Here is a 20488-nt window from a genome sequence, read left to right as displayed (position 1 = left end):
CCACTAAAAGAGGGGGAGTAGCAGGAGCATGTGTGACGTGCTCAAACACAGCTGGATCAAATGCTTGAATTAGCTCTTCAGCATGGCATCAAGTTTGGCAAAGGCCTGACAACAAGCCATTCATTTGATTCAGGTGTGTCAGAACAAGGATGCATCTAAAAGCTAAATAAAAAAAAGTAGTTCTCCAGGACTGGAGTTGGAGTCCATTTGCTAGGCTCTATGTACACATAAGGAGTCGCCTTTGGTGATCGGGCGCAGTTATGGTACATGACTGACTCACTCGGTGCCTGTACTACAGGGTTACTTGTCTGCATTTTTGGGGGGAACAGGACCTGACTGTCGTCTGTTTTTGGACACAGTTCAGAGAATCGGGCCATCCAAAACACATAGCAGAGGATGGTTTCGATCCATCGACCTCTGGGTTATGGGCCCAGCACGCTTCCGCTGCGCCACTCTGCTGGACAGCACCCCAGATGGGACTCGAACCCACAATCCCTGGCTTAGGAGGCCAGTGCCTTATCCATTAGGCCACCGGGGCAGATGAGCGCTTGACTTCCTTTCTTTGGAGGTTGTTTCGGGGGTTCGAGTGAGAGCCATGGTTTCAAGCTGGTTTTTAGTTCAAAGATGAAGCTTATTTAAGAACATTTGAGAAATGCTGAGAAAATAAATTACACTCTGGGCAACTCAGTGTCCAGAACTCTGGCCAGCCAACACGCTGTGCTTATTGCTCCACTTTATTTGGGGGCGTTTATGTTGTCTGTTGAGACTTGTGAAACCACATGAAGACCAGAGAGTACCAACGATTTGAATCACTGAATCTAGTTCCACTAAAAGAGGGGGAGTAGCAGGAGCATGTGTGACGTGCTCAAACACAGCTGGATCAAATGCTTGAATTAGCTCTTCAGCATGGCATCAAGTTTGGCAAAGGCCTGACAACAAGCCATTCAATTGATTCAGGTGTGTCAGAACAAGGATGCATCTAAAAGCTAAATAAAAAAAAGTAGTTCTCCAGGACTGGACTTGGAGTCCATTTGCTAGGCTCTATGTACACATAAGGAGTCGCCTTTGGTGATCGGGCGCAGTTATGGTACATGACTGACTCACTCGGTGCCTGTACTACAGGGTTACTTGTCTGCATTTTTGGGGGGAACAGGACCTGACTGTCGTCTGTTTTTGGACACAGTTCAGAGAATCGGGCCATCCAAAACACATAGCAGAGGATGGTTTCAATCCATCGACCTCTGGGTTATGGGCCCAGCACGCTTCCGCTGCGCCACTCTGCTGGACAGCACCCCAGATGGGACTCGAACCCACAATCCCTGGCTTAGGAGGCCAGTGCCTTATCCATTAGGCCACCGGGGCAGATGAGCGCTTGACTTCCTTTCTTTGGAGGTTGTTTCGGGGTTCGAGTGAGCGCCATGGTTTCAAGCTGGTTTTTAGTTCAAAGATGAAGCTGTATTTAAGAACATTTGAGAAACGCTGAGAAAATAAATTACACTCTGTATACACTCTGGGCAACTCAGTGTCCAGAACTCTGGCCAGCCAACACGCTGTGCTTATTGCTCCACTTTATTTGGGGGCGTTTATGTTGTCTGTTGAGACTTGTGAAACCACATGAAGACCAGAGAGTACCAACGATTTGAATCACTGAATCTAGTTCCACTAAAAGAGGGGGAGTAGCAGGAGCATGTGTGACGTGCTCAAACACAGCTGGATCAAATGCTTGAATTAGCTCTTCAGCATGGCATCAAGTTTGGCAAAGGCCTGACAACAAGCCATTCAATTGATTCAGGTGTGTCAGAACAAGGATGCATCTAAAAGCTAAATAAAAAAAAGCAGTTCTCCAGGACTGGACTTGGAGTCCATTTGCTAGGCTCTATGTACACATAAGGAGTCGCCTTTGGTGATCGGGCGCAGTTATCGTACATGACTGACTCACTCGGTGCCTGTACTACAGGGTTACTTGTCTGCATTTTTGGGGGGAACAGGACCTGAGTGTCGTCTGTTTTTGGACACAGTTCAGAGAATCGGGCCATCTAAAACACATAGCAGAGGATGGTTTCGATCCATCGACCTCTGGGTTATGGGCCCAGCACGCTTCCGCTGCGCCACTCTGCTGGACAGCACCCCAGATGGGACTCGAACCCACAATCCCTGGCTTAGGAGGCCAGTGCCTTATCCATTAGGCCACCGGGACAGATGAGCGCTTGACTTCCTTTCTTTGGAGGTTGTTTCGGGGGTTCGAGTGAGAGCCATGGTTTCAAGCTGGTTTTTAGTTCAAAGATGAAGCTTATTTAAGAACATTTGAGAAACACTGAGAAAATAAATTACACTCTGGGCAACTCAGTGTCCAGAACGCTGGCCAGCCAACACGCTGTGCTTATTGCTCCACTTTATTTGGGGGCGTTTATGTTGTCTGTTGAGACTTGTGAAACCACATGAAGACCAGAGAGTACCAACGATTTGAATCACTGAATCTAGTTCCACTAAAAGAGGGGGAGTAGCAGGAGCATGTGTGACGTGCTCAAACACAGCTGGATCAAATGCTTGAATTAGCTCTTCAGCATGGCATCAAGTTTGGCAAAGGCCTGACAACAAGCCATTCAATTGATTCAGGTGTGTCAGAACAAGGATGCATCTAAAAGCTAAAGAAAAAAAGAACAGTGGCTCTCCAGGACTGGAGTTGGAATCCCTGTGCTAGGCTCTATGTACACATAAGGAGTCGCCTTTGGTGATCGGGGGCAGTTATCGTACATGACTGACTCACTCGGTGCCTGTACTACAGGGTTACTTGTCTGCATTTTTGGGGGGGAACAGGACCTGAGTGTCGTCTGTTTTTGGACACAGTTCAGAGAATCGGGCCATCCAAAACACATAGCAGAGGATGGTTTCGATCCATCGACCTCTGGGTTATGGGCCCAGCACGCTTCCGCTGCGCCACTCTGCTGGACAGCACCCCAGATGGGACTCGAACCCACAATCCCTGGCTTAGGAGGCCAGTGCCTTATCCATTAGGCCACCAAGGCAGATGAGCACTTGACTTCCTTTCTTTGGAGGTTGTTTCGGGGTTCGAGTGAGAGCCATGGTTTCAAGCTGGTTTTTAGTTCAAAGATGAAGCTGTATTTAAGAACATTTGAGAAACGCTGAGAAAATAAATTACACTCTGGGCAACTCAGTGTCCAGAACTCTGGCCAGCCAACACGCTGTGCTTATTGCTCCACTTTATTTGGGGGCGTTTATGTTGTCTGTTGAGACTTGTGAAACCACATGAAGACCAGAGAGTACCAACGATTTGAATCACTGAATCTAGTTCCACTAAAAGAGGGGGAGTAGCAGGAGCATGTGTGACGTGCTCAAACACAGCTGGATCAAATGCTTGAATTAGCTCTTCAGCATGGCATCAAGTTTGGCAAAGGCCTGACAACAAGCCATTCAATTGATTCAGGTGTGTCAGAACAAGGATGCATCTAAAAGCTAAATAAAAAAAAGGAGTTCTCCAGGACTGGAGTTGGAATCCCTGTGCTAGGCTCTATGTACACATAAGGAGTCGCCTTTGGTGATCGGGGGCAGTTATCGTACATGACTGACTCACTCGGTGCCTGTACTACAGGGTTACTTGTCTGCATTTTTGGGGGGGAACAGGACCTGACTGTCGTCTGTTTTTGGACACAGTTCAGAGAATCGGGCCATCCAAAACACATAGCAGAGGATGGTTTCGATCCATCGACCTCTGGGTTATGGGCCCAGCACGCTTCCGCTGCGCCACTCTGCTGGACAGCACCCCAGATGGGACTCGAACCCACAATCCCTGGCTTAGGAGGCCAGTGCCTTATCCATTAGGCCACCAAGGCAGATGAGCGCTTGACTTCCTTTCTTTGGAGGTTGTTTCGGGGGTTCGAGTGAGAGCCATGGTTTCAAGCTGGTTTTTAGTTCAAAGATGAAGCTTATTTAAGAACATTTGAGAAACGCTGAGAAAATAAATTACACTCTGGGCAACTCAGTGTCCAGAACTCTGGCCAGCCAACACGCTGTGCTTATTGCTCCACTTTATTTGGGGGCGTTTATGTTGTCTGTTGAGACTTGTGAAACCACATGAAGACCAGAGAGTACCAACAATTTGAATCACTGAATCTAGTTCCACTAAAAGAGGGGGAGTAGCAGGAGCATGTGTGACGTGCTCAAACACAGCTGGATCAAATGCTTGAATTAGCTCTTCAGCATGGCATCAAGTTTGGCAAAGGCCTGACAACAAGCCATTCAATTGATTCAGGTGTGTCAGAACAAGGATGCATCTAAAAGCTAAATAAAAAAAAGTAGTTCTCCAGGACTGGAGTTGGAGTCCATTTGCTAGGCTCTATGTACACATAAGCAGAGATGGGCAGTACCGAGTTACAAGTAACGCGTTACTGTAATCTGATTACTTTTTTCAAGTAACGAGTAAAGTAAGGGATTACTATTGCAAAAACGGTAATTAGATTACGTTACTTTCCCGTAGGAACGCTGCGTTACTGCGTTACTAAAACCGTGATTTTTTGCGAGAATGTCTCATGACAGTGACGTAAGCGAGTGCGAGGTTCGTGACAACAGCTGTGTGCAGATCAACAATGGATCCTATATCGATTGTGGGAGAGAGTATGAGCGTGCAGCGTTTAAAGCGTGGAAGTACTGACCTTACTTTGAGTTTGATTCCATAAAAAGTGACAAAAACATTAGTGTCCGTTGTGCGTGGGAAGAAAACTTCTTTTTACAGCGAAAAAACCTCTAAACAAGCACCGAGTGCGCAACGACGTAATGGGAAACTCACAGAGAAAGTCGCGGATTCTTCAACTGACCGTGGCACACCTGCACCAGGGTAAACCTCCGCCTACCCCCACTCCTGCTTTACAGGTGAAAATAGAGCAACAGGACCGCTGAGTCTTTGACTTTATTTATTTTCTGCTGTTTTACTTGCATCTATTTGAAAGAGTGAGTGTAAACACACAAAAATATTTTATTTCATGTGCTGGAATGTGCAGAAAATAGGTTTAAATGTTAAACTAATTTCTTCCAGTCAGAGAATGTTGCATATAATTAAATTTTTGCTTGATGTATAAAGTTAAAAGATTAAAACTAATAAAACAAGTTAAAAAAAGACACTTTTCCATTTGATTACATTTTGTATGATGGATTATGCAGAAAAAGTAGAATTGGGCTGAAAGATCTATCGCTTTATCACCTCTTCAGGTTGTAAATCTGGTTTTTAAAAAGTAACTAAGTAACTAAGTAATTAATTACTTTTGAAAATAAGTAATCAGTAAAGTAACAGGATTACTTTTTTGGGGAAGTAATCAGTAATTAGTTACTGATTACTTTTTTCAAGTAACTTGACCAACACTGCACATAAGGAGTCGCCTTTGGTGATCGGGGGCAGTTATGGTACATGACTGACTCACTCGGTGCCTGTACTACAGGGTTACTTGTCTGCATTTTGGGGAACAGGACCTGAGTGTCGTCTGTTTTTGGACACAGTTCAGAGAATCGGGCCATCCAAAACACATAGCAGAGGATGGTTTCGATCCATCGACCTCTGGGTTATGGGCCCAGCACGCTTCCGCTGCGCCACTCTGCTGGACAGCACCCCAGATGGGACTCGAACCCACAATCCCTGGCTTAGGAGGCCAGTGCCTTATCCATTAGGCCACCGGGGCAGATGAGCGCTTGACTTCCTTTCTTTGGAGGTTGTTTCGGGGTTCGAGTGAGAGCCATGGTTTCAAGCTGGTTTTTAGTTCAAAGATGAAGCTGTATTTAAGAACATTTGAGAAACACTAAGAAAATAAATTACACTCTGTATACACTCTGGGCAACTCAGTGTCCAGAACTCTGGCCAGCCAACACGCTGTGCTTATTGCTCCACTTTATTTGGGGGCGTTTATGTTGTCTGTTGAGACTTGTGAAACCACATGAAGACCAGAGAGTACCAACGATTTGAATCACTGAATCTAGTTCCACTAAAAGAGGGGTGAGTACCTGAGTGACTCACTCAGCGCCTGTACTGCATGGTTACTTGTCTGCCTGAGGCGTAGAAGCTTCCTTTTGGGAAAGAAAATTGTTGACACACACTAGATAGCAGTCGATTGGTAACTAACGGTAATTAACCTGTAATAAATTAAAATAGTTTTACACTAATGATTTGGAATAAAATACAAACTCAGAGTCAGCTTCTGGAACCTTTCCACACTGTACCACCCACATTAAGCTAGTATTATGTGAGAAGTCTGTCAAATCGAGGCCAAAGACATGTTTTAATCGAACTGCATTGCTGTTGAGCTATGTTGAGATTTTCACCTTTTCATATTCTCTTCTCACATATACTCATTCTAGGCAACAGGTAGTACTTATGAGTGAAGTGTGAACAAGAGTTTCACTTGTTAACAGTGAAGAACAAACTGCTGATTTAGGCTATTATTATAATTATAAACACATGAGGTCACACACCTAAACCCTTCCAACAGGCACAAACACATAGAATTTGGGGAAGGAGCAGGTTTTGTTTCTTTAAGGTGGGCTTTGTTGTTCAGCCTGTGAAACTGTCCCTGCTGCCAGTGCAAACTATTCTTCTCTTTTATAATGAAAACACACATAACATTTATGTTGTCTCTGCAAAAAAAATGTTCTTGGAGATTTCTTGTCTACTTTAACAAACCGAATTTCTTTACATTGTATTTCAACCACAAATTGAGGTTTAATTATCAGATTATTTTATCCCAGTAAAATATTTATTACGTTTCAAAAGAAAATATATATACTCCCGCTCTTCAATATAACAGAGGGACTACATCCTAACAGCTACTTTCCAGCTTTTTTAAGATGAGGTCTTAGCGATCAAATTTTCTCTAAGCCATCAGCTGCAGATGTTCCACAGCTGTTTGAAGGCCTACCTTTAACTGTGCCGTACAGCCCCTCCTGTTGCAGCCCTCTGAGTTGACGTTACAGATGCATCTGGGCTTACCGCCACATTCAACCATGCAGACCTGCTCCCCGGAGCCGTACCTGGACGAGCTTTTTGGTGATTTTGGCGAAAACATGCTGGAGTCTTTGCGGCTGAGTCCGGTTTATCTCGTCCAGTCAATCGGAGGGCAAAAGTCCGCAGCGGACAGACGACGTCATTTTTCACGTGCTCGCGTGTGGACTAAAGTGGCGTTTGATCGGAGGTAGTTCATCAAGACGAGACCAGGGGCAAAGTCTTTGATCACATGACTCCTGCGTGAGTGGGGCAGAAAGTGTAGAGAAAGGCGCAAATAAAGCGTCTAAACTTCATTTAGTGCGCACTTTTATCTGTTAGTCAGAGAAAAAAAAAGTCTGATATTGATATATTTATAGAAATTAAGTTTTATTCAAGTTCAAATGACTCCAGATAAATAAAGACAAAACACCTGCCTTTTGCTCCCTGTAACAGGACTAAAGTTTTCAAAATAAAAGCTTATTTTTATGCTAATACCGTCCTAAACAAACATCACGCTTGGGAACAGCTACAAAAGACTTTATTCAGTTTTTACGTGTGTGTGTGCGAATACTCCAGTGTCAAAGAGCACACTGTAAATTATGCAACAGCAGTCCATGTGTGTGAATGGGGGCATCAAAGCAAACCAATTATTACTGTAATAATTAAAAACACGGCACATTACAACAGAAAATTCTGTTTTCATGCATTAAAAATATCTTATTTTTCCACACATTTCCTTTTTTATTGTTATAATTTCAATGGATGGGACAGCATAGCAAACCAGAAGGCACCCAGAGAGGACACCAAGACAGGCTTCAGGGCTGTTCCTTTTTTCATCCTTCAGCTTAACATTGTTAGATGAACAGAGTAAATCCAAGTTTTATTGGATCAAAAACACTGCAAATCTGTTTTTTCTTCCCTTCACAATTAAGCTGGCAGACAAACAGGAAATGAAGACAAAAGAAGGCTTTCTTTTTATGGAATTAAAAAACAAAAAAAAACAAACAAAACTATTTTTAATCTGCATACAAGAATAAATGTACAGACATTTTCTTGTTGCAGTGCAGATCTGTACACCAACACAGAGGCAGGGGAGTTGGAAGCAACAGGAACAACCGGAGACCTCAGCGCTGTCGATCCCAGCGCCAGATGGAGGCGTCATCGCACACCGCTATCAAAATGCTGCTGTCGCGGCTGAAGCTGGTTTGCCGGATGGCTGATGTGCATTTGGGGAGGGTCAGCGTGGTGCACCTGAAGAGGAACAGAGATAGTTGGGGGAAAATTGTAAAAAACCAAAACAAACAAAAAAATACAGAGAAACCTTTGTTAGTGTCAATTACAAAAATGATGAAACAATTGAAATAAAAATGTTTCTTTTGTAACCTGTGAATATTTGTTGTTTAAAAATCAGTGTTCTGACCATAAATCAGACAAAAAGAGTCCCAATTTCATTAAATGTGCCAGGTAAAAAAAAGACACAGGAAGACATCACAGCAGCTTTCTATGGGGCATTGGTGCTCAGAGAAGTGTGACAATGCTGCAATAATTGATCGTGAAGACGGCACCATTTAGCAGTTTTAAGTTTTAACCTCTGAGCTGCACTAAACTGGCATTTTTCCACTATTTTGTCACTTCAGACAGTGTTGCTTTTAACCGGGCATCATTCCTGCACATTCCTGGTTCAGCCAATTCCTTGTCAAAATGCACAAGGAAGGAAATTGAATGCCTTTTCAAAAGAACTTGGAAAAAAAGTGGTAACGAAGCCTGTAAATGTTTAGGTGTAGCAGTGTTCCCAACCTGGGGGAAAAGCACCAGTGTTATAACCTTCAACTACAACTGCAACTACTGTTGTTGCAGTCACTTGTAAGGAAATCTGTGTAACTGATGGAGGAGAAGCCTTTCTGTATGCTCCAGGAAGAAATGGTATTACTAAAAACCGTGGAAATAACTGACACTACTGTAAACCACATACTTCCAAGCTTAAATACGAAGTGTTACAGTTAACCAAAGCCCCGCACTGCAGCTCTTCAGTATTTGATGCTTTCAATTTTTCCAAGGATTCAAGTCATCATATTGGCTTTCTCATGGGTTTACCAATACGTGGAACATGAAACAGCCAGATGGCGGCAGTAATACCGTTGAAACTGCACTTACTGCAAGTTGGAGGTCTCAAAACATTTCCAGACACGGTGAGATTAGATGATACAACTGGGGTCTAATGGTAGGTGGTCTTTGCTTAAATATACTCCACAGTCACTTCTCAGAGACTTTAGAATACTTTTTAGATTAAAATGGCTCTACATGGTTGAGATTTCTGTCCTACCACCAAACCTCCTGACAACGGTACTGATTCCAAACCTTAAAAGGATATGATGAGCCATATGAACAACAAACATGGAACAGTGCTGACGGTAGTTCCTCAGGGCTCCCGATGAGCTATACCAAACTTCTAGTAGCACAATATGAAGATTCCCAAACCACACGGCCCTGTGTTATTTTCTTCTAACAGCTAATGTGAGCTAAACTAAGGGTGTAGCTGATCAAATACAACAACCTGTTTAAGTTTATGAGCGTTTATTGTGATGCTAAAAGCAGGGCAAAGAGCAGTGGAGATACAGGACAACTATAGCACGCCTGTTGTCTGTTTTTTTTTTTTTTTTACTTACTTGGCTTTGTGCGGATCTTCTACTTCAAGGTCCCACACGTAAAGCTTCCCCACCTGATTCCCCAGAGCCAGCATCTGTGTATCAGCATCACAGCAGAGGTCAGTAAGAGCACCAAGACACAACAAGAAAACAAACAACTCTCAGCATCCAGTGTTTCCTACAGATTTAGCTTCCGTTTCTCCTCTGCAAGAGTTTTTATTTCTTAAGAACTAAATATCAGTGATAATAAACTACTTAAAACCTGCCAGTGACCTCCAACTCCAGGTTAGACTGCAGCTGACAGCTAGAAACTTGCTGGACAAGTGGCTAATTGATATTAAAGAGCACAATGACAGCAACCTGGCCAACCAGAAAGACAGGACAACTGGAAACACTGGGTTAGCATTGACTGACCTTTCAAGTAAATCAATTAAATGATGCAATTCTTTCCAACAGATGAAAAATAAAACTGTATTTGAGACGAAACATTTGATTATTCTGGTTTTGTCCTTTAATCAGTACAAATGAGAATGAAAATATAAAACCTGATCATACACAAAATAAATAAAGGTAAGATAGCTGACCTTCTGCCAGAAGTCCATGGAGAAGCGCATGTACCAAATGTCACACTGGCTGTAGTCAAAGCGTCCCAGAATCGTCACATTTGACTCATTTGGTTTAATGTGATCAATGTCATCCTCCATCTTCCCGGGTTTCCAGCACACAATGGCGTTTTCACAAGACTGGAATGACAACACAAACTCAGTTGTACATTTTGTTGTTTCATTAAAACTTTAAGGCGCTGAATAAGGCGCAGCGGATTATAAGGCGCATTAAGCAAAACAAAACAGTCAAATAAGTCAGACTTAACTCATTCTTCTTGCTTCCTCCACTTCTGTACCATTGATTCATTAATGCTGAATTCTCTTGCAGCTGCTCTGTTCCCATGTTGTTGCAGTATATTAATGACTAACCTCATATTGTAGATGGATTATCTCAGTTGTTCTCCTGACTGAAGTTTGGTCCGTTTACAGCATCCTGCCATGCGATTGCATTTGTCCCTAACCACCAGAATCCCTCACGTTAACGTTTATCGAGTGGAAAATTGTTAGCGTTCATCCTCCAGCTTCACTGTGTTTGTTATGCTAACATAGCTGTGTTGCTAGTAGCATATCATTATACCCCAGCTAGTCCAACTTTAGTAACCCTACAAACGTCACTGCTGTTTAGTTTTCTGTTGGAAGTGATGGCAGAGCTGTAAGTTTTAATTTCTTCAGAAATCTCTCAGTCAGAACATGCTATATCATGTTTAGGTGGAAACTAGCGAGCTAACTTCCTGCTAACGCCATTAAAATGAATAAATTCTGTTTTCATGGATGTCTGGATGTTAAACTTAATTGTTACAACTGGTAAAGCAGCAACGCTGATCATTTTATTAAAGATGAACTCTCAGTGATGCCGCAGTGCTCGTTCGACTTTGGGACATGAATCAGACTGAGTTTTGGACCCAGATTACTCCGAGTCCCCTAGATACAATAGCCATAATGCTCCAACAATCCATCAAGCAGTGCGGCTTTGTTGCTTAACAAAGTCGTACTAAAACATTTTTTTGAGCATTTTTGAGCGCCGTATACCACATAAGTTTGAGGTCAGTAAGCACAACCATAATTCATCCATAAGGCACACCGGATTATAAGGCGCACTGTCAATTTTTGAGAAAATGAAAGGATTTTAAGTGCGCCTTATAGTGCAGAATATACGGTAACTTAAAAAGAAAAAAAACAAAAAAACCCTTTTGGGTAGCATTAAAGGATTTCCTTTCACTTGCCTTAGAAAGAATAAGATCACCAAGCCACCGCACACAGTCCACATAGTTTCTATGAATGTCACGTGTTGAGAAGTCGGGGAAGTGGATTTTCTGTGAGACAAATGCCCTAAAAAAAAAAAAAACAAAAAAAAAAACAAACAAACAAAAAAACCCACAACAACATAAGAAAATATAATGCCATGTATGTAAATCCACAGATATGAAAACAGACCACAGAAAAAGCTTCTGGACGTCTCACCTGTTTGTCTTTGAGGGGTTGTACTCATAAGACGCGCGAATGGCTTTCTGCAATCTCTCCGAATTGATCCTCCACAGTTTTAGCGAGTGGTCCATCCCACATGACATAATCTTTTCACCTAGGAGATCAAAATCCTACAAAACAGGAAAGGGATAATAGGAGAATGTGAACTGTCAGTACAGACAGAATTTAATCACATTCACCTAAAACATCTGTTTTGTCACCATTTCAGAAAATTAGCAGACAACTATGATTTAATATTGTGTAAGTTAAGTAACAGAATAAGGTGGGATGGTCTTAATAGACAGATAAACCTGACAACGACACAGCCCAGAGGAACACCACCGACAACTGGGCAAGCTTGTGATCTGAAATTTTTTAAACTGCAATTTTAACCATTAAAAGAAACTCATTCCCACCCCCCAAAAATCAAAAATAAAAACAAAAACTGAAATGACCACACTTTGTATTCAGCTTTTTCTGTAGAATCAGCCTCACACGTGCATATACTGCTGTGAGGCTGAAAATCTAATGTCAGTAAAAAAATAGTCAATACCAGATGGATAATTTCTGTTTACTTTCAATCAGATTGAAAATAAACACACATACTTTCACTAGTCACTTCGGAGAAGTAGAACATGAACAAGTCTGTGGTGTCAGCTGTCGAGGAAAAGTTTTTCCCCCCCAAATAACCCAATACAGAAGTACTGTCTGGTGTAATGGTGCCAACATGTGCAGTCATCCCCTAAAGACCGATTCAGAATCTTTTTTTCCCTGTTGTACAATAGTCACTGTTATGTCCCAGATAAATTTCCCCACATATACTGTAATACTCACAGCACTCAGAACTTCATCCCGATGACCCTCGACGCCTCCGAAAATGGCCACTAAAGTGTCCGTCTGTATGTTCCACAGCCGAAGAGCGTGATCTGAAAATAAGAGATGACTTTAAGAAAAAGTCTGATTGTTGTTTTACAGCCGGTCAGTGAAAGAGATGCTCACAGCTTTTTTTTCTTTTTTACTTTTTCCCCCCTCTATATTTACATAGTTTGATCTATGCATTTATATTATATTGCATTCAATACTTTAAGGGTAGAATTATATTTTATTTTGTTAATGAATTTCTTCTTTGAGGACTTTACAACTTTATTTGAACACAGTCTTAGTTTTTCTACGTGATAAGCGTTGGTTTCTCTGATTAATCATGTTAAATATATCAAAAATATCACATAAAGCATAAAAACTCACACCACCTTTGCACTTCCCAGCAGCTATAATCACACTGAAGGGTGTTTAAAAAAAACAAAAAAAAAAAACAACCACCCTTCAGTGATTAAAGGAAAGATTAAACTTTGCTGCCGTTCACATGACCTTCAGTGACAGATCCAAACCCCGCTGTCTGATTTATCTCAGATTAAGGAACCACCTGACAGTCCCGTGGAAATAAAACTTTATCCCCACTACACTCGAGTCTGAGGTGACCTGTTTTTTCTCTTTAGATTGAAGCAACAAATCACAGTTGAGAGGGGTTTTACTGCCGGGATGATTTTTATTGTTGAGTGAGGGTCAATAAAGCCATCAAAGAAAATGGGCCTTTTTTTTTTAAATAAATGCATTGCTGCTGTTGTATTAACCTCACAGTGAAATATATGACAAACTGCTGGTCTTTCTGCCCTCTCTGCGACACAGCTTAACTCTTTTTTTCCTCCAAGGAGCGGGAAAAAATAATAATCAGCAAATCTCTGCTAAATAAGGAAACACAAGGTTATTGGCGTAACTCTAGGTGATGCCGTCCGGCTTATGTGTGCATAACGAGCCGGGAAGAACCCTTGAACTGCACGCAGAAGAGCTCAAAGGTGCTTTATAATCACCGTTTACCTTTGCTGACAGAGAGGAGCAGATTGGGATCCCTCGGATGAAACTTCAGCTCGTTGATGGCGTTCCCGTGACCTACATAATGCTGGAAAAGAAGGGGAAAAATGACTTCTTAATTCACATTGTGCAATTAAAACAACTTGGGGCAGATGAAGTGAAATTCGGTATAGTTATTATCATTCCTCTGGGCCATTAAATGCAAGTCTTTCCAAAAATAAAAAAAAATGTAAATAAAGCTCTACTGTTATAAGTTGCTTCCTGAAAATGCTTCATAATCAAATAAAACTATTTTCTGTGCACTGAAAGTGATACAGATTATTTTAAGCTTGCAGTAACACTACAGCAGTGCTGTTTGAAAACACATCGTTTTCTCTCCGTTTTGCAACCCGTCCACACTGAGACAGCATTTTCCTCAAGGGAAGAGTTTTGAAAACGCTCTCAAAAATGCAGCATTTTCAAAAACGGAGCTGTCCCGTCGCAGTGTGGACACTTGAAAGTGCAGACTTTCTAAAACGATGACGCATTTTAGTCATGTGATGCAGTCATGTGACCAATTAAACAAAGATAGCGGAGTGCATTATACAGCAGTTGTTTTGATTGCTCTCAATTTTGACAGCTCTAATAAAAAAGGTTAATATCAGTTTGTACCTGCTCCAGATAGCCTTTCTTCAAATTATTTAATTCTCACTCGCTTTTGCGCATGTGCAGGACTGGAACGTAAGTGTTTTGGGCCGTTTCAATGTGGACGCTCAACTCTGTGAAAACGGCCGAAAACGCTAGTGTGGACACGGAGCGTTTTCAGATGAAAACGCTGTTTTCAAATCTATCCGGGCTAGTGTGGATGTAGCCTAAGGAACTGCCCTCCCAGCCCATTGTTCCTTCAGTGGGCTGGTTTCAGTCATTATGCAAATGTACTGTTTATAAGATTGGGGACACCTGCAGTCAGCTGAGACTGAAGAAGTCACTTGGATGAGTGACGAAACATTTCTCCCACAAAATGCTACGTCCAGATGAACAGAATCAAGTTTTGGAGATGTACTTACCTGGATGATTGAGCATGCATCAAGACATCCATTCATATACAATAAATTAAAAAGCCACCCTGCAGTACTAACTACAAGATCCATAAAGGTTTTTTTTACTGATTTTCACATTTGGTTTGACCATGACCTGATTTTCACCATAATTAAATCAGCTTGAGCTGTTATTAGTATCTACCATCACACAAAATTTCAAAACGATATCTTGAAAACTGTGGACTCTGCTAAAAGACAGAAGTGATGGAGCAGTTGGGTGAAGACTGACGAGTTACCTTGATGCACTGCATCGTGATGTGGTTGATCACCCGGATGATGCCACGGGATCCGGCCACAGCCAGCAGGGGGTGACTCGTGTTGGTGTCATAGGTCCAGGCGCACGTGTAGAAGTTCTCGTCTGCCTTTGCAAAGTCAAGGAAACCTGAACAGAATCTACACTTACCTTTCTTTAACAGACTCAGATGTCCTGCTGTCAGCTGCACAGAGTCACTCAAACTTCAGCACAAACAAGCGTCTCTTCTTCTCTGTACCCCCTGAACTCTTTTCCATTTACACTGTATATTTTCTGCTCTCAGCTGCAGAGCTTTTATGGAGTTCAAATACCTTTCAGATGGCTAGATAATGTAAAAATATCAGATATCTTAATCCTCGCTGTTAGCCTTCAGCTCAGGTGTCGAGGCATTAAACCCGTCTAGACTGCCCTTCTGTCATCTAAGCAATAAAGAAGTATATAAAAGTCAAACTGCAGGACTTTTTGTGTGTTAGGAAAACTGACAAATGAGAGCAAAGAAGGATTGAGGAAGTAGGTGAAAGGATACGTCTGCATCAACGTAGGACTGCAGGAGTCTGATTTCTCCTTGAGAGTGGCATTCATACAGAGTTACCTGGATAAGCACAGATGTGAGAGGCGGACAAGTTCACTAATAATCAGTGTTTAAAAGACATTTTTTAATGTTCCTTTCATTGCCAAACTATAAATGGATAAAGAAGTCATTGCAAATCAGCAGGGTCATTGGAGCTTGTTGTTATACACTGGTAAATCTCATGCTTTTATTGTCTTTGCGAGCATTTCACAGTGAGCTGCATGCTTTGAAAACTCCTAACAATATATTGGACAAACACCAGTAAACAGATCAGGACTCTCCCACCTCTGGTAATATGCTGACCCACTACAGAAATAAGCAATTTAAACCAACTTTTAAAATAACTGATCATTTATTTACCCTGTTACTCCCAACTGTAGCAAACACCAGCGGGTCTCCCTCCTTGCTGTGCCAGTTAAACTGCACTCCAAACAATGGCTGGCCATGGTCCTCCTGAGACAAATACAGATGTTGTTAATAGCCACTTGCGCTCCTACAAAAAAGATCCTGTATGTATGAGCGCGCATTAAACCAGATGGGTGTACTAAGAAGCAAGTTAAACAAAACAAGGCTTTGTTCTGGCTAGATGACACTTCAATCAATTCAGTTCAGTTTGATTTGTGTAGCACCAAATCACAACAGAAATCTCTTCTTCATATTATATGGTAAAGATTAGGGCTGAACGATATATCGCATTTGCGATAATATCGCGACATGATCAAGTGCAATTTTCTAACCGCAAAGGCTGCGATTATACTCTGGACATGTCCAAATTCATGGGCTGCATCCTCCTGAGGCCGCATTTGTAGACCGATTACGTCACAGCGACGCGCCGAAGGCTGTCCAAATTACTACCATATCCCAGAATTCATAGCGCGGCCCAGCCAAACTCCAGTTTCCAACAATGGCGGCCGCTACTAAGTTTTAAAATTACTCATACTAATCTTTCTGGGTCACAAAATAAACTTAACATATTTTCAGGCGAGAAAGTAGTTGTGTAAACATCAAATATCTGCTCGGTTTATCAAGATATCCCATATTTGCAAAAGTGCTTCGACGTTTTCAGAGGCGTCTGCTACCCACCAGCTCGACAGCTAGCCGGGAGCTCGAGGGTTACTGATGCGGCCGAGAACGGCACAACTCCCGGCACATCATTTTCAGATCACCGCGGAGTTTCGCTGCTCGGGTTAAACGTGATATATAAGTCACTTAGACAACCTAAAAATGTTATTGTTGGGCTTTTTTCAGTGTTTTGTTTGTTCGTGAGTAAATCGGTTTGGCTGAGATTAAAGTTATTAGATTAGATAAAATAAAACTTTATTAATCCCCCGGGTGGGTTCCTCCTTGGTTTTCACACAGCTGACTAAACGTCAAACAGAAAACTTATTAAACAGAAGTATGAGACAGTCGAGAATTTACACCAGTGTCTGGTTATATTTTAGATAGCAAGAAGCAGACGGCCGAGTTTATTAAACTCCACCGAGACAGCGGTGACGCTAATCAGAACTAGACCGTCCAATTTCACGCCTTTAAACTTTAAAGGCGTGTTTGTGTGTGTGTTTATACAATTGCTATTATGTTTGCACTTTATGTGTAATGTTACTGACTGCAGAGATCAGTAAGATGTGTGTATTTTTTATTTATTAGTTTTATTTATTTAATATTATTTTTTAATTGAATGACTGTCTAGTAGTTCACAGATGTCGAAAAACTGAGTGTGGTAAAGCCACTGATTTTGTTTATGTATATTTCTGCAATCTGCACATTGTACTGACTTTCATTTTAATGTTTACACCAGGGTTCCTTGTCAGCACTTTATGCTCAGATGTTTGTAAGCTAAAAATAAACTATTGTGTATGTTCAAATATACTGTTGTGATTGAAGAAGTTAAATAAAAATGTCAGTCATCAATTCATGCATCACCTCATGTCATCATAACAGAGGTCTGTCTTCCAGGAAAGAACAGTTTAAAATTAATGTAATATAGTATTGGCCATACTATATGATGTATTGCTTGTCTTTGTTTAATAATACAGAAGACAAAGACCTTAAAAAATAATCGCATATCGCATCGCAATCGCAATATTGGGGCAAAAAATCGCAATTAGATTATTTTCCATAATCGTTCAGCCCTAGTAAAGATACCACAATAACATGGAGAAAACCCCAACAATCAGGCAACTCCCTATGAAGAAGCATTTGGGGACAGTGGGAAGGAAAAACTCAATTTTAAGCGGAAGAAAAAGGCTCGGGTAGGGGCGGGAATCTGTTGCCACTGGTTCGAAGTGAGGGGAAAAATAAAGGACAAAGAGACACTGCCAGAGATTAACAATAACTAATGATTAATTGCAGACTGGTTTATAAAACATTAAGAGACCAAAGATATGCTCAATGCATCATGGGAATCCCCCAGCAGCCTAGACCTTTTGCAGTGTAACAAAGGGAGGAATCAGGGTCACCTGATCCAGCCCTAACTACAAGCTTTGGCTGAATATTACTGACGATATTCTGTAAATAATTCAAATTTCCCATCTGTGTTCTTCCACTTTGAGCTGCTGCCTTTAGTGATCGCCACACCACAGCGGATCATCTGCCTTCCTGGCATCCTCGTCTGACACAACAACCCACTGCATGTCCTCCTTCAGTTCCTCCCCCAGTTCCATCTTCATCGTCCTTAGTCCAATGTATCCAGTCTTTCCTCTGCACATGTCCAAACCATCTCAGCATTGTCTCTCAAACCTTGTCTGTAAATCGGTGTCCCTCTGATGCATTACCTTCTAATCGTATCCCTTCTGGTAACTGCCAATGAAACTCTTAACATCTTTAACTCTGCCTCTTGTCTTTATGTCAGCACCACTGTCTCCAAACCAGAGATCATAGCAGGCCTCTTGTAAACTTCCCCTTTCACTTTTGGTGCCATCTTTCTGTCACAAATCAACCCTGACACTTGTCTCTACCAACTACACGCTGGTTGCACTCTCTTTTTGACCTCTTTTGCACACCATCTGCTGCTTTCAGTGGGTTGATCCACAATATTTAAACTCCTTTGCCTTCACGATATCTACTCCTTGGATACTCACCTGTCACTCATTCACACGTGTATTCTGTCTTGCCTGCCTAGCAGTTTAAATCAGACCAGGCAGCAGATTAGGACAGACCTATTAATGCCTTTTCTGAATCGACAGCTAAGAACATCCAAATACCTGACTGACTATGTATTGTTTTTTGTACTGCAGGCAGTTAACAGGACATTTGCTGGCTCATTTCACAGTAAACCCCTCTAGGTTCTGCACACTGTCTGGTGTGCTGGACGTACTCACCCTCAGGCTGTTGACACATTTAAAAGAATATCTGCACTTCTTGGACTTCCACTTGCCCTTGCCCCAGCTCTTTCTGCCAGGGGCATTGGCGGTGTTGGTGGGTGTGTCTGGGCGTTCTGCGTTGGTGCCACTCTCAACGCTGACGGCATCGTCCTGCAACCAGCAGCAACACAAACAAACGTGTTATTTAATGCAAAATCATCTTCTAAACATGCGCATTGAGACCAGAACATGAGCACTCATAAACAAAGTGTGCCTGATGTGCTGAAGACATTGTAAACAAGTTTCTTGCCTTGCTATTTGTTTAACACTGCACTTTTTAATAGCACAAAAAACAACAACAACAAAAAAAAAAACCAATCAAAAGCGTATCACTTCCAAACTATCGGGTCAGTTTAAACACAATGAAGGAGGAGACGAGTAAAGATGGCTGTGGTTGGCCCAGGCTGCTACAAAAACATTCCTCATTAATCAGTTCATAAAGCGCTATAACATTTTTCTCACAATCAAAGCTTAACTCAAGACCATTCTTGAGCAACCCATCCGAAAAACACTACATTTTGGTCAGTATTTAGTTTATTATTTATCTGCTTGATGCTTTTTGCCAAGGCTAGCCCAGGTTTACACGTGAATAACTCCAGTCTGAGCACAAAGAAAACACGTGTGCGCTAACATGGATGGTGGAACACGTGCGGGAAAATTTATTTGAAGAAACTAAAACAGTCCACAGTGAATAACTATATCTGATAGCTCCAGCTGTTTGAATCCAGCCGGTATGAATAAACAAAGATGCTAGCTAAAGCCTTTAGCACATCGGCTACTTTAGCACAATGCTAACTGATCAGAAGCGCTACACGGCTCATCTGCGGCCCAACATCAAACACGGTTTAAATGCTTACGTTCTCATCTCCTGACAAGTCGGGGTTGCTGTTCTCATCGCTGCTCAGCTTTTGCTTTTTCGCCGGTATTTCTTTTCCCGCTTGAGAAGGGGACTCGGACATGTTCTTATTTTCCCTCATTTTGGAATTAACCCCGCCCCTTCCGCTCCTACGCCCACGAGCATGCCGGAAACTGAATATTCAGCCAATCGCGAATCGCAGCTCGACTGCACAAATACCGGTTATTTTCCAGTTAAAGCCGTGCAGGCGTATTATTTATATTTTTGCTTCGTGCCACTATATATATATTTTTTATAATAATTTCTTTATCTTTTACTTCCGGACTTCTGTCATTTTAAACGCTCTTGAGCAATAGTTCTCCAGCTTTCTGATAATCTTTCAAAGTGTTTCTTTGGCCATTGCTGCTTTTTCATTCACATTCAGTTTACACATTCAGATTCAACTGCACAAGCTAGGACAAACGTTACAACAGTGAGTGCCTGCAGACATCTGTAAAACACGGTGGAAGCTCTATCAAGGTTTGGGCTGCATTTCAGTAAGTGGTGTTCAAGATCTCTTCAAATGATGAATTAAGAACTCAGAAAAGTACCATCAGATTTTGATCCACCATGCAATTACATCTGGAAAGCATCTGATTGGTAACAGCTTAATTTTTCGGCATGGCAATGATCCCGAACACACTGCCAATGCAGTAAAATATTCCTGAATAGAAACACACAGTGGAACACTACGAGTCATGGATCGGCCTCCCCAGAGCCCGGACCTCAACATTATTTAAGCAGTGTGGGATCATGTTGACAC

The 20488-nt window shown here is 41.9% G+C and overlaps 2 protein-coding genes and 6 non-coding genes across 8 annotated transcripts in view; all 8 read right to left on the bottom strand.

Moving 5' to 3' along the window:
• LOC146641982 (copper-transporting ATPase 2-like) overlaps positions 1-7183 on the bottom strand; it is a 46918-nt gene extending 39735 nt beyond the window's left edge. Inside the window, exon 1 of the mRNA XM_085398144.1 lies at positions 6918-7183. Coding sequence (XP_085254270.1) covers positions 6918-7064 — 147 coding nt within the window. The 5' untranslated portion in view covers positions 7065-7183. The remainder of the gene's footprint in view (positions 1-6917) is intronic.
• Positions 466-538, bottom strand: trnar-ccu (transfer RNA arginine (anticodon CCU)). The gene has a single exon. It is a non-coding gene; the product is annotated as a tRNA-Arg (tRNA).
• On the bottom strand, positions 1290-1362 carry trnar-ccu (transfer RNA arginine (anticodon CCU)). The gene has a single exon. It is a non-coding gene; the product is annotated as a tRNA-Arg (tRNA).
• Positions 2125-2197, bottom strand: trnar-ccu (transfer RNA arginine (anticodon CCU)). Its single transcript has one exon. It is a non-coding gene; the product is annotated as a tRNA-Arg (tRNA).
• trnar-ccu (transfer RNA arginine (anticodon CCU)) lies at positions 2954-3026 on the bottom strand. Its single transcript has one exon. It is a non-coding gene; the product is annotated as a tRNA-Arg (tRNA).
• On the bottom strand, positions 3779-3851 carry trnar-ccu (transfer RNA arginine (anticodon CCU)). Its single transcript has one exon. It is a non-coding gene; the product is annotated as a tRNA-Arg (tRNA).
• On the bottom strand, positions 5615-5687 carry trnar-ccu (transfer RNA arginine (anticodon CCU)). Its single transcript has one exon. It is a non-coding gene; the product is annotated as a tRNA-Arg (tRNA).
• Positions 7184-7348: 165 nt separating the features above from the next.
• On the bottom strand, positions 7349-19845 carry eed (embryonic ectoderm development). Its single transcript, XM_085397727.1, has 12 exons — positions 19688-19845; positions 18789-18941; positions 15829-15921; positions 15424-15489; positions 14881-15006; positions 13572-13653; positions 12531-12622; positions 11694-11827; positions 11456-11561; positions 10212-10370; positions 9649-9722; positions 7349-8233 (listed from the first exon to the last, which is right to left on the bottom strand). The coding sequence occupies exons 1-12, from the start codon at positions 19805-19807 to the stop codon at positions 8107-8109; spliced, it is 1332 nt and encodes a 443-aa protein (XP_085253853.1). The 5' UTR covers positions 19808-19845; the 3' UTR covers positions 7349-8106.
• Positions 19846-20488: the final 643 nt, after the last annotated feature.

Source organism: Rhamphochromis longiceps, linkage group LG23, assembly GCF_057381845.1.
Source record: "Rhamphochromis longiceps isolate RC_006_pf linkage group LG23, R_longiceps_female_GT1.1, whole genome shotgun sequence".
In the NCBI taxonomy this organism is placed as follows: domain Eukaryota; kingdom Metazoa; phylum Chordata; class Actinopteri; order Cichliformes; family Cichlidae; genus Rhamphochromis; species Rhamphochromis longiceps.
This window is presented reverse-complemented; position numbering and strand designations above follow the sequence as displayed.